Below are 13,720 nucleotides of genomic sequence, written 5' to 3' on the forward strand. Positions count from 1 at the left end.
TAACTATATAACTTATAGTGCCACCGGTCCTTGGCGTGAGATATTTTATGAATATTTTTATAGAAAGCCACCCAATGCCTGTGAACTAACCAGTTCGATTCCGCCCACAGCGCATCGCAGGCAACAGAAACATGGCCTGAAATCAGCATAACGTCATGAACATGAACGTCTATCCTGACCCCTTTAATTACTGAGCTGTAATCTGCACGCTACTCCCTTTGCAACTCGTGCATGGATGAGCAGCAATGAGTGGGGGGGGGGGGGGGCAGTGGGGGGGGGGGCAGGAGCGGATGTACAGTATGTATGACCTGGAAAAAGATTGATCAATTCACATGACCCCCCTCCCCACCCTCTCACTGCATTCAGGCCCCTGGCTCACAGCAGACCCCCCCCCCAACCCCCCCCCCCCCCCCCCCCGAGTGACAATCAACTATAACAAAAAAAAAAGTAGTGGTTTGAACTTCAGTTTCCTCGTTTTGAATATTAAATATGTGAAATTTAAGCACGGCTATACGTAGTTATCATATATTGTGTTGGCGAGGTCTCATTTGTGTCAATGTGAAATTACCCAATTCCCTACAGTAAAAGCTGCACACGTTCAGGTTCATTGGATGCATTGCAAAGTACACACGACGTTGTTATCTATCAGGCAGCTTTTTTCCCTGTCAAGCTGCTCTGCAGTGTTTGCTCCAGTTTGATCCCCGTTTGAATCCGCCCGCGTCGTCAAGCCTCCATGCGATGCGTCCTGGCCAGTTGATTAGCCGGAGAGGCGTTTTCTGGCGGCAGCACCCTTCCTTCCTTCCTTCCTTCCTTCCTTCCTTCCTTCCTTCCTTCCTTAAGAAGCCAAAAAGTTACCACTTCCACACAAAATAGGAGGAGAACTCATTCATTCATTCATCCATTTTCTACCGCTTATCCTCACGAGAGTCGCAGGGAATGCTGGAGCCTATCCCAGCTGTCTTGGGGCGAGAGGCGGGGTACACCCTGGACTGGTGGCCAGCCAATCCCAGGGCACATATAGACAAACAACCATTCACACTCACATTCATACCTATGGACAATTTGGAGTGGCTAATTAACCTAGCATGTTTTTGGAATGTGGGAGGAAACCGGAGTACCCGGAGAAAACTGAACTCGGGTCTCCTACTTGTGAGGTCTGCACGCTAACCACTGGTCCACCGTGCAGCCTTCTGTCCATGATGATGATGATGATCCCATAAAAGAACACAACTTTTTAAAGAGACATGCGGTTTTCCCTGTAAGCCTCGGCTCACGGATGGCAGGAACGTGGCCGTGAGTTGGCATCGGACCTGAAGGACTGAAGCCTTTGGCGGCAGATGAGATGCGTGCACAAGTAAACACGATAACGAAGAGATCTCATAAGAGCAGCCAAGTACGGACATGCAAATAAACCTGCTGCTAGCCAACTGGAACACATACTTTGGGTCAAAAGGTGTCGTCTGAATGATCATTATGCTGATTGTAAAGAATCCTACAATTCTGTACAATGGATTCTAACAGGAATTTTAAAACTGCAGGACGGTGACACATCTGTTTAGGACTCGGTCATGTGGTGCTCGGCTCATTGACTGTTTCATCCCGCAATTATTCTTCATCTAAAGCACTCATCCTGCCTCTTGAAAGACAAGAGGCTAAGTCATGCTTTTGACCCCCCAATAATACCTTTAACATCCCCTTTAACAGCTACTGTGGAGCTACTGTGGAAGTCCTGGTCACCATTGTGAAGGAACCCATTCCTGGATCCATTGGTATAGGCTTATCCTGTTCATTGGTTTTTTTTATTTGGGCAAATATAAGTATTATATGAATATAATAATGTTAAATATATAAATAAAAAAATATATAAAAATATAAGGCTGCACGGTGGACGAGTGGTTAGCACACAGACCTCACAGCTAGGAGACCAGGGTTCAATTCCACAATTCCACAGGGTTCAACTTTCCAATGTGAAACGTGTAAAGATTGTCCATTCATTTTCAATGGGAATTTTGTCAGGGAAAACATGGAATTCCATCAAATGTGGGAATTTCTTTGACTGTAGCTTTCATCTTCTGAATGAGTGGAACATTTTGACGTTAGAATGCGTTGAATCGGTTGACAAATTCAGATGCAGTACATATGTAAATCTTAAGATAGATGCAAATTTTTTAATTTTTACATTTAAATAATTAAATTAAATTTCAATTGAAAATTTTTAAATTTAAAATTTTTAAATTTTTTACATTTCTAAATTTTTTCATTTTTAAATTTCTAAATTTTAAAATGTTTAAATTTGTAAATTTTTTAAGTTTTTTAAAAATAAAAATTTAAAATTTAAAAATGTTTATTTTTATTTTTTTAATTTAATTTTTGTCACATACCGAAGTAGTATGTTCTCTGTAGGCGGCATTATGAATTATCCTTACTGACCTCTTTTGCAGTACATTTAGTGAGTGAAGATTGCCTGCTTACTGTATCAGCAAGTTGAAGTATTTGTGATTTTAGAAATAAGTATGTTGTGTCGTTAAAGTCCACACTGAAGGCCCAGGTAGGAAGTGCACGGCACGCCCCCGGGGCCTTTTATCATAATCTTATTTGTATAATCAGCGTGTCATAGTGAGTCTCTATCTGGCGCAACAGCGGACACCAACTATCGCCAAAGGCGTCTTGGCTCCTCGGCTTTTGTTCAATTATCCGAGCTGCGGCAACAATGGCCATTGTTAGCATGCAAATGTTGGGTAATTCCACGCAAACCCGACACGGAAACAATGCTTCACATAGACACAGACGACCCATATAAATAATATTTGAACAGGAACGGTGCTTTGACTGGCCCACATTATACTCATTAACATGAAAATGTGCTTGGCTTGCAATAGGGCCGTCTCATTGCATACGTGGGTATTAGAATTCAAAAGCAGTGAAATATTGCCTGCATATATCCTGGAATCTATTGAATATGAGATATATGCCTTTAATTGCATGCCTGCTATTACTTTATCATTTATTCTTTTTATGTTCTGTTCTGTTTTCTAGCATTAGCTTTAGCATTAGTGTTCTGCTTCATGTGTTTGTCATTATTTCGAGGTCAGGGTCAGGGATTTAGGTGTTTTTATGAGAGGCGCAAACACTTAAACGTCACACATCATCCCGAGTCTGACGCAGACCCGCACACAACAAAAGTTCCTCCTGCACTAAAAGTACAGCAGGTTGGGACCGTGGCTTTAAAGTGAAATATGTGCATCGGAATCGTGTTTTATGATGATAATGATTGTTCGAAATCCCATCATTTGTGTCACTGATAATGTTCAGCTTTGGGCGTTGTTTTGTCCTACTGTGTTCGGCGGTCAGTAAACGCACCACAGTGCGCCGTTGCGGCAGTTGGCAAATAATAAAAACTTAAGAAAGCACATATAGTTGGTGGGTAGACAAATGATTTTTTTCAGATTAAAATGAACAAAGCATTATTAGAGCCCTGTAGACATGACAAAACACGACTATAGTCACATTTATACTCTTTTTATTTACAACATATTGCGCAACTGCAGGGTCTTGAGACACATGCTAACTCGCAAACTAGAGAGCTAGCCACCTAAACGGTAGCCTTCAAGTTATTTCCTTTCAACTTAAATAGCCAAAAACTTACCACTTCCACACGGATAGGGAGGATAACTATTAACAGTTATTTAACCTTTAACATGAACATGAATCAAACGTAATAATATTTTCTGGGTACATGATACCATACAGCATCCATATCAAACTAACATTAAACTTTCATATCAAGGCGGGGGCCTCAAACTAGTGTCCTGTGGGCCACATTTGACCCGTGGGCCGCGTGTTTGAGACCCATGGTGTTAACATTAGCATTCAAGCTAACTGTATGACCAAGAGAATGACCGGAGAAAACCCACGCATGCACGGGGAGAACATGCAAACTCCACACAGAGATGGCCGAGGGTGGAATTGAACCCTGGTCTCCTAGCTGTGAGGTCTACGCTCTATTTGACTTACCATTTATTTTTATTGTATGTATTTTGTTACAGTACCATAGCATAAGGCCATCCATATTAGGGATTATTGTGCCTGTTAATAATTCAAACCTGCTATAAACGGCTGTTATTTTGGCGATCATTTTCGTGACCAATGTAAAATGTGTATATTTTGATCAATGTTGGGAAATGTACCATTTATATACCTTATATTTGTAGGTGTCCCAATGTATTTGTTCATTATCATCCATTATTGTACAATGTTTTGCACCAAACAAACCAATATTGTCATTGTAAGCCATTTTCCTGCAGTGATATGACACAATATGAGTATTAACATACTGTAAATATTGATGTGTTTTCAAAGGGAGCAGCCCATCTTCAGCGCCCGAGCTCATGTTTTCCAGATTGACCCGGTGACCAAACGCAACTGGCTGCCGGCCAGCAAGCACGCCGTCACTGTGTCCTTCTTCTACGACGCCAACCGCAGCGTCTACCGCATCATCAGCGTGGGCGGGACTAAGGTAGGCAACATCCCAGTACGCACATAAGATCCAAATCCAAATGAGTACTTTTACTATATATACACAATATATATACAATAATATATTGTATGACTGGATATGGGCGGCACGGCGGACGAGTGGTTAGCGCGCAGACCTCACAGCTAGGAGACCAGGGTTCAATTCCACCCTCGGCCATCTCTGTGTGGAGTTTGCATGTTCTCCCCGTGCATGCGTGGGTTTTCTCCGGGTACTCCGGTTTCCTCCCACATTCCAAAAACAATGCTAGGTTAATTAGCCACTCCAAATTGTCCATAGGTATGAATGTGAGTGTGAATGGTTGTTTGTCTATATGTGCCCTGTGATTGGCTGGCCACCAGTCCAGGGTGTACCCCGCCTCTCGCCCAAAGACAGCTGGGATAGGCTCCAGCGCCCCCGTGACCCTCGTGAGGATAAGCGGTAGAAAATGAATGAATGAATGAATATTACATAACCATAATAATGAGCCAAAGGCATATTGCATACAAAAATCCACAAGAAAATGAAGTAAATATGACGATTATTAGAACAACAGTTGGTCATACAGTTAGCTTGAATGCTAATGTTCACACCAATGGACAAAGGAGCCTCATTATCATCATAAAACACGATTCCGATGCACATATTTCACTTTAAAGCCACGGTCCCAACCTGCTGTACTTTTAGTGCAGGAGGAACTTTTGTTGTGTGCGGGTGACGTTTAAGAGTTTGCGCCGCACTTGAAATGTCCAGGGTGAACCCCGCCTCTCGTCAGAAGACAGCTGGGATAGGCTCCAGTGGCCCTTGTAGCAGTCCGTTATCCAATGCTGGGCCACTTTGGAAAATCTTGGGGGAAAGTCTGCGGTCGATGTCATGAATTATTTGATTGATTAAGTTGTACATCCTAGAGACTTAGAGGTGTGGGAAAAAAACAACAACAGAAAGACGTCAGAGAGTTCATCCTGCACGTTGTAATAAAGTCGCACGGTGCTTTTGTGTTGTGCACGACGTTTGCATCTCCTGCAGGTTGATTCCCAGCCCTTTGAGGATTGTCTGCAGTTGGACAATGTGAAGCATCGTTGGGCTGTTTCTACCAATGCCATGAGGGGGGCTTTTAGGGACGGATTAAAAACAGCCAGCAGTTTTTGCTAAAATAATCTCCTGTCATGAAACGCTTCATTTAACCAGGTTAGCGAACATATCCTTTACAAGCTTTTTCACTTAGCTCTCAAACACACACGGATGGTTGTTGGATGCACAAGAACATCCGAGCGTAGTGAAACTACAACAGCTACCTCAAGAATCCTTTTCTCCATGCAAATATTCATATACCGGTGATTTATGCATCAGTAATGGTAATTGAAGTTGTTGTCATGTGTTTTGTGAATAATGGCTCATTGAAAACGACCTCCCTTTGAGAGCAGGGGGTCGTTGAGTACGACGAAGCAGCTTAATAAATGAGCATGGAAACTGTCCTGCTAATGTTTATGGCACCTGCGGTTTTTGTAGGTGAAGATTTAGTGGGAAAAAAACAGACTTCTGAGCGGCACGGTGGCCAAGTGGTTAGCGTGCAGACCTCACAACTAGGAGACCAGGGTTCAATTCCACCCTCGGCCATCTCTGTGTTCTCCCCGTGCATGCGTGGGTTTTCTCCGGGTACTCCGGTTTCCTCCCACATTCCAAAAACATGCTAGGTTAATTAGCCACTCCAAATTGTCCATAGGTATGAATGTGAGTGTGAATGGTTGTTTGTCTATATGTGCCCTGGGATTGGCTGGCCACCAGTCCAGGGTGGACCCCGCCTCTCTTGCCCGAACACAGCTGGGATAGGCTCCAGCACCCCCGTGACCCTCGTGAGGAAAAAGCGGTAGAAAATGAATGAATGAAAAACAGACTTCTGTATTTAAGACGGTGATAAATCTAAAGTACTTCAGAATGAAAATATTATATTAATATAGAATGTATTGTGAAAATGCACATAAAAACAGACATTGCTGCAAAAATGGTGCAGGAGACTTATATTTTTATATTTTATCTGTGCACTTCAATGCTTTATTATTTTCAATGGTAGAAATGTCATTTTTCAAGAAAAAAACCAAACATATTATTCAGGAGTTCTCTTCTCCTTGGACACTGAAAGCACCGCCAGTCCATGGGCCCAAACCACCTTGGCTGTATTGCGGTTCATTTTAAGGCATCAAACGCTTCTCGCTGCCATTCTGCCTCGTGACACATAAAGTTATTCTTACAGTTGTTCTTATTAGCGGTTAGCTAATATCAACTTTTGAAGTCTTACGCAACAATCTCTGACACACCGTAAGTAAGTTTGACCAAATTAACCGAATTAGGACTGCTCGCACCGCCAATTGTCCATTGGAAAGGCTGGAGAATACCGCAAGCTAAATGGCTAATTTGCCTCAAGACAAAAGTGACTCCAAGAACGACAACTAGAGAGAGACTGACAAAGTGTGTGATGAAAGAAACCTAGCATGTTTTTGGAATGTGGGAGGAAACCGGAGTACCCGGAGAAAACCCACGCATGCACGGGGAGAACATGCAAACTCCACACAGAGATGGCCGAGGGTGGAATTGAACTCGTGTCTCCTAGCTGTGAGGCCTGCGCGCTAACCACTTGTTCAACATGCAGCCCGTTGGGAAACACAGGGTTAAAAAAAAAAAAAAAACACCATTGCTAATATACTGTAGTTTAAGTGGCATGGGCCAGCACTACTGATTCTGAAGGCCCTGGCAACACACGGAAGCTCAAATCTGATTGGACAAATGCTATTAAATGTAGATAACAAAATAATTGGGAACACTTTAATACAATTTCATGCAACAAATATTCATGCTACAATTTAAGTTGTAAATGGAGGCCAGAGCTTCTAATAGTGTTTAGGCCAGCACAGGAGGCTTTGCTGGCCCTGATGATACACCACTGAAAGGACCAGTGTAGGAAAATACAACTCCAATGTTCATAACATTCATTCATTCATTTTCTACCACTTATCTTCACGATAAGCCTATCCCAACGGCCTTGGGCGAGAGGCGGGGTCCACCCTGGACTGGTGGCCAGCCAATCACAGGGCACATATAGACAAACAACCATTCACACTCACATTCATACCTATGGACAATTTGGAGTGGCTAATTAACCTAGCATGTTTTTGGAATGTGGGAGGTACCCGGAGAAAACCCACGCATGCACGGGGAGAACATTGCACACACAGAGATGGCCGAGGGTGGAATTGAACCCTAGTCTCCTAGCGGTGAGGTCTGCGCGCTAACCACTCAACGTATAAATATATACGGAATCTTATTTGCGGAAATTCACTTATCCTGGTCAGGTCTGGAAACGAATTAACTGTGATAAACGAGGGATCACTACACTGTTTTAAAGGTGGCTATAGGGGTGTTAGTTCAAGTCCAGAGGGCTCTAATAATGTTAGAAACTGTATTTAGAAGGTTCATTCATTCATTCATTTTCTACCGCTTTTTCCTCACGAGTGTCGCGCGGGGGTGCTGGAGCCTATCCCAGCTGTCTTCGGGTAAGAGAGGCGGGGTACACCCCGGACTGGTGGCCAGCCAATCACAGGGCACATATAGACAAACAACCATTCACACTCACATTCATACCTATGGACAATTTGGAGTGGCTAATTAACCTAGCATGTTTTAACCTAGCATAACAGAGAGAAACTCCACACAGAGATGGCCGAAGGTGGAATTGAACCTGAGTCTCCTGGCTGTGAGGTCCGCGCACTAACCACTTTACCACCGTGCAGCCCAATAATATTTATATAGAATGATTTCACTAGTACATAACAGAAAGAATGCAGTATGTGAATGATAATTGTATATCACAAAATAATTACTGCATGTAGCAAATTATACACGTGTCAAAATATTATAAAAATATTCAGTATATACTGTAAGCAGTTAATTAGTAGTGATTGAAGGCAGTGTTGGTTGTAGTACTACTACTACTACAGCTAGCTACTAGCTACTGTAGGAATGACCTTACGGTGTCCTGTGGGGTGTCGGGGGGGGGGGGGATCTGTCCATTTTTTTGATTTTCTTTTTTTTACATTCCTTATGTAACGTTCCTCTGCTCCTTGTGGCGATAGGCTATCATCAACAGCACCATCACCCCCAACATGACCTTCACCAAAACCTCCCAGAAGTTTGGCCAGTGGGCTGACAGTCGCGCCAACACGGTTTACGGCCTGGGCTTTTCTACAGAGCAGCAGCTGCAGCAGGTACACGCCATGCCATACCATACCATACCATACCATACCATACCATACCATACCATAATAATCATAATAACATGTCAAAAAATCTGTGTTGCCAGATTGGCTGAAGACTAAGGGCTCAGCAACCTTTTTAGTATTTTAGCCGTTTCCACCATATTAAAACACAATACCGATTTAAAAGCTATTTACCTGATAAATTGAAGGTAGTACTACGTAGTTTCTTTAAAGGTATTCTTTACATTAACACTCTTAGGAAAAACAATTAGACTGTGTATATATATTTATATTGTTTATTCTGTATATTTTGTATTTTTTTGTATATACCAAAACAAATTCCTAGTATGTGTTTGATCATACCTGGCAATAAACCATTTCTGATTCTGGTTTACATATGTGTGAACGATATAGTATTCATTTATAAAAATCAAACAGCAGGCTTTTATTGTAGGTTTGAATCATCTCAGAACAGGTACACTGGTAATGGTAATGGTAATGGTAATGGTAATGGTAATGGTAATGGTAATAGTAATGGTAATGGTAATGGTTTTATTTCATTTGAACATGCATCAGATTACAATTGAATGCATCACATAATCAGTTCCCAGTTCCACATGTCCAAAAGGAGTAGGAAGAAGCAAAGCTTATTAAATCCTACCCCTCCATCTGGTACTTTTACAATCAGTAACTGTTACATTTGTTCACTTCCTGCTTTCCGTAATACAGTTTAAGACGGGTCTCAAACTCAATTTACTTGGGGCCACTGGAGCTAAGGTCTGGGTGAGACTGGGCCACATCAGGTTTTCCAAAAAAACCAAAAAAAAAACCACATTTATTAAAAACAGAAAAAGATAAACTTTTTCAGTGCTTTGGTTCCAATTTTCTACAATAAAAGCTCTGATAAAACATTCCACTGTTCTCAAATATCTTCATTTTTATTTTTCTACACAAAATAAGATGAAAAATAAAAAAACAAATCAAGAATAAAGAAAATCAATCAGTAATAAATAAATATAATAATAATAATAAAAACTTAAGAAAGCACATATAGTTGTTGGGTAGACAAATGATTTTTTTCAGATTAAAATGAACAAAGCATTATTAGAGCCCTGTAGACATGACAAAACACGACTATAGTCACATTTATACTCTTTTTATTTACAACATATTGCGCAACTGCAGGGTCTTGAGACACATGCTAACTCGCAAACTCGAGAGCTAGCGACCTAAACGGTAGCCTTCAAGTTATTTCCTTTAAACTTAAATAGCCAAAAACTTACCACTTCCACACGGATAGGGAGGATAACTATTAACAGTTATTTAACCTTTAACATGAACATGAATCAAACGTAATAATTTTTTCTGGGTACATGATACCATACAGCATCCATATCAAACTTGCGCGGGGCCGCACTAACATTAAACTTTCATATCAAAGGCGGGGGCCTCAAACTAGTGTCCTGCGGGCCACATTTGGCCCACGGGCCGCATGCTTGAGACCCCTGACCTAACCGGTAGCCTTCAAGTTATTTCCTTTCAACTTAAAAAATAGCCAAAAACTTACCACTTCCACACGGATAGGGAGGATAACTATTAACAGTTATTTAACCTTTAACATGAACATGAATCAAACGTAATAATATTTTCTGGGTACATGATACCATACAGCATCCATATCAAACTTGCGCGGGGCCGCACTAACATTAAACTTTCATATCAAAGGCGGGGGTTGATATGAAAGACCCCTGGTTTAAGATTATCCCTAATAAAAACAAAGACTTACAATAGATACAGTAAGCGTTGAACCCCTAAAATAAAGCATGTTTTCCTTTCTCTGTCTCTCCTTCTAATCCACCCAAAGCTGCTGCAGTGAGGGAGAGATTTGAGGGCAAAGCAACTGTTTGTGTTTCATGCAACAGTGAGTTTGGAGTAACTGCAGACGGGTCACATCTGTTTCTCCTCCTGGACCCATCTCTAGTTTGCTGAGCAGTTTAAGGAGGTGAAGGAGGCGGCTCGTCTGGCCAGAGAAAAATCCCAGGAGAGATACGAACTGGCCAACCCTGCTCTCAACATCGCTGCCCCACAGGTGAAGAAGCACTTTGGAGTAGTTTTCACTACTGTTGCTTTGGCTATCGTAGTAGAGCTTCTACTCATACGCAAAGGCAAAGCTGTTTGATTATGTATCGGATGGTCGCAGGGGTGCTGGAGCCTATCCCAGCTGTCTTTGGGCGGGGTACACCCTGGACTGGTGGCCAGCCAATCCCAGGGCACATATAGTCAAACAACCATTCACACTCACATTCATACCTATGGACAATTTGGAGTTGCTAATTAACCTAGCATGTTTTTGGAATGTGGGAGGACACATCGGAGAAAGTTGTCTGAATCTCCTCTGGGTGGAATTGAACTCGGGTCTCCTAGCTGTGGGGCCTGCATGATAACCACTCAACGACCGTGCAGCACCACTATTAGTATCAAAATTAATTTAAGATATTGTACTATATCAACCAGTCCAGGGTGTACCCCGCCTCTCGCCCAGCTGGGATAGGCTCCAGCATATACACAACCCTAGTGAGGATAAACGGCATAGACAATTGTTGGATGGATATGGTAAATTTGTGTTTATATAATATCAACAAAGGCTGCACGGCGGTCGAGTGGTTAGCGTGCAGACCTCACGGCTAGGAGACCGGAGTTCAATTCCACCCTCGGCCATCTCTGTGTGGAGTTTGCATGTTCTCCCCGTGCATGCGTGGGTTTTCTCCGGGTACTCCGGTTTCCTCCCACATTCCAAAAACATGCTAGGTTAATTAGCCACTCCAAATTGTCCATAGGTATGAATGTGAGTGTGAATGGTTGTTTGTCTATATGTGCCCTGGGATTGGCTGGCCACCAGTCCAGGGTGTACCCCGCCCAAAGACAGCTGGGATAGGCTCCAGCACCCCCGCGACCCTTGTGAGGATAATCGGTAGAAAATGAATGAGTGAGTGATATCAATAATATGTGGAGCAATTGAACCTTGGCCCTAAAAGAGACATGCAGACCATTTGAACCAAATCCCAGGACTGGACATAAGTCAGTTTCTATTTTAAACCTGTATAGAACCAAGAGGGATTATATGGTTCTCCATCTGGCTGCTCCTCCAGATGCTTTTTGGTTAACTCCATGAAAAGATTTCCTGCTTGAAATGCATGCAGGCCTCTGCTTGGGGAGCCTCAGCAGCTGAAGGTGTTTGGAGGGTCGGTATGAGCTTGGATTGACTGAAAGGGGAACGGAGAGGAGGCACAATCATCCATAATTGAAAGCAACCTCGCTGTTGTTTGGAGGACAATACCCAGATTTCATACTGCCGGCGTCTGTGATTTTCACCTTCCACTCGACAAGTTTGAGGTTTGTTTGGAGACGTGAAAGTCAACGAACGATTATGATCGATTGATTATATTTGGTGGATGGCATTAAAAACCCACACACACTTCTTAGTAGAAATGCCTTTAAGAATGGATGAATGGACTCTTTTCTTTGCCTTGTTTGATGGTCAAGTTGTGAAGCACGTAGCGCTATTTGTAGCTTGACTGTTACACCACCAGGTTTACTAGGTTATACTTGGGAATGTAATACGCACGCTCCAAGCACACTTCTCTACAGTGGTTTGCTGTGAAAGATATCAGGAAGAGACAGAAATATCGATTGCTCTTTTCCAGAGTCAAAGCTGCCATGTTTGACTATCTTGTTTTACCTGAAATGATAAGTCTGTTTTCATGGGTGACGAAGGAAATTCAAAAATCGTCATGTTTTTAGGCTTGAATCAGGATATTTACAGTACATTTTTAAATGAAATGATTAATCGATGACCAAAATAGTCATTGATTTTTTTCTTCTTTATTTCGAATGAAATGATTAATCGATGACCAAAATAGTCATTGATTTTTTTCTTCTTTATTTCGAATGAAATGATTAATCGATGACCAAAATAGTCATTTTTTTTCTTCTTTATTTTGAATGAAATGATTAATCGATGGCCAAAATAGTCATTGATTTTTTTTCTTTATTTCGAATGAAATGATTAATCGATGACCAAAATAGTCACTGATTTTTTTTTCTTCTTTATTTCGAATGAAATGATAATCAATGACCAAAATAGTCATTGATTTTTTTTCTTTATTTTGAATGAGATGATTAATCGATGACCAAAATAGTCATTGATTTTTTTTCTTCTTTATTTTGAATGAAATTATTAATCGATGACCAAAATAGTAATTGATTTTTTTTTTCTTCTTAATTTAGAATGAAATTATTAATCGATGACCAAAATAGTCATTGATTTTTTTTTTCTTTATTTCGAATGAAATGATTAATCGATGACCGAAATAGCGGGCCACATTTGGCCTGCGGGCCGCGTGTTTGAGACCCCTGGTTTAGATCATCTGACCGATCAACATATTTATATTAGGAATGCTTCGATTTAAGGTTTTACGTTTTTTTGTATCTGCATGTGCTGATCAGGGGTATTTTACAGAAGTTGGACAATTGATCTAGGCGTCGATAATTTATATTTATTATTTTGTACATATCATTTTCTATATTGCATGCGTCTAATCTTGTGCATTAAAAAAACACAAGAACTTGAGACTGTGTCTGGACAGGTGACCAACCCAATCAGTTTTTGTTCTTGTTGAGCCCTACTTTGCGGTTTTTAGACATGTTTTTAGTCTTTTTTGTTCTAGTCTTGTGCATTAAAAAGCAAGGTTTTAGGTCTGGGCTCAAACCGATGACCAGCTCCAGCCCCCGGTCTTCACTTGCTGTGCCTAATCTGAGTTGTTTCTTTGCATTCTCACTCAAGTCATTTGTCTGCTCATGGGATACTCCCTTATGCAAAGTACCTATGCAGTACTTGCAGAAAAGGACAATAAATGCCAGTCATGTATATTTTAAATCAAAATCTTGGCAATGAAAA

At 41.5% G+C, this 13,720-nt stretch overlaps 1 protein-coding gene across 3 annotated transcripts in view; it reads left to right on the forward strand.

The window, feature by feature from the left end:
• LOC131130187 (homer protein homolog 3-like) overlaps nucleotides 1-13,720 on the forward strand; it is a 46,828-nt gene that overhangs the window by 9,821 nt on the left and 23,287 nt on the right. For 2 of the 3 annotated variants that reach the window (XM_058074444.2, XM_058074445.2), the window contains 3 exons: nucleotides 4,360-4,516; nucleotides 8,641-8,772; nucleotides 10,745-10,852. In XM_058074444.2, coding sequence (XP_057930427.2) covers nucleotides 4,360-4,516; nucleotides 8,641-8,772; nucleotides 10,745-10,852 — 397 coding nt within the window. Of the gene's footprint in view, nucleotides 1-4,345; nucleotides 4,517-8,640; nucleotides 8,773-10,744; nucleotides 10,853-13,720 lie in introns of those variants that run through there. The other variant, XM_078789953.1, reaches the window with a different exon arrangement.

The sequence above is a fragment of the Doryrhamphus excisus genome, linkage group LG4, assembly GCF_037039965.1.
Source record: "Doryrhamphus excisus strain RoL-2023G ecotype Guam linkage group LG4, RoL_Dexc_Guam_v1.1, whole genome shotgun sequence".
In the NCBI taxonomy this organism is placed as follows: domain Eukaryota; kingdom Metazoa; phylum Chordata; class Actinopteri; order Syngnathiformes; family Syngnathidae; genus Doryrhamphus; species Doryrhamphus excisus.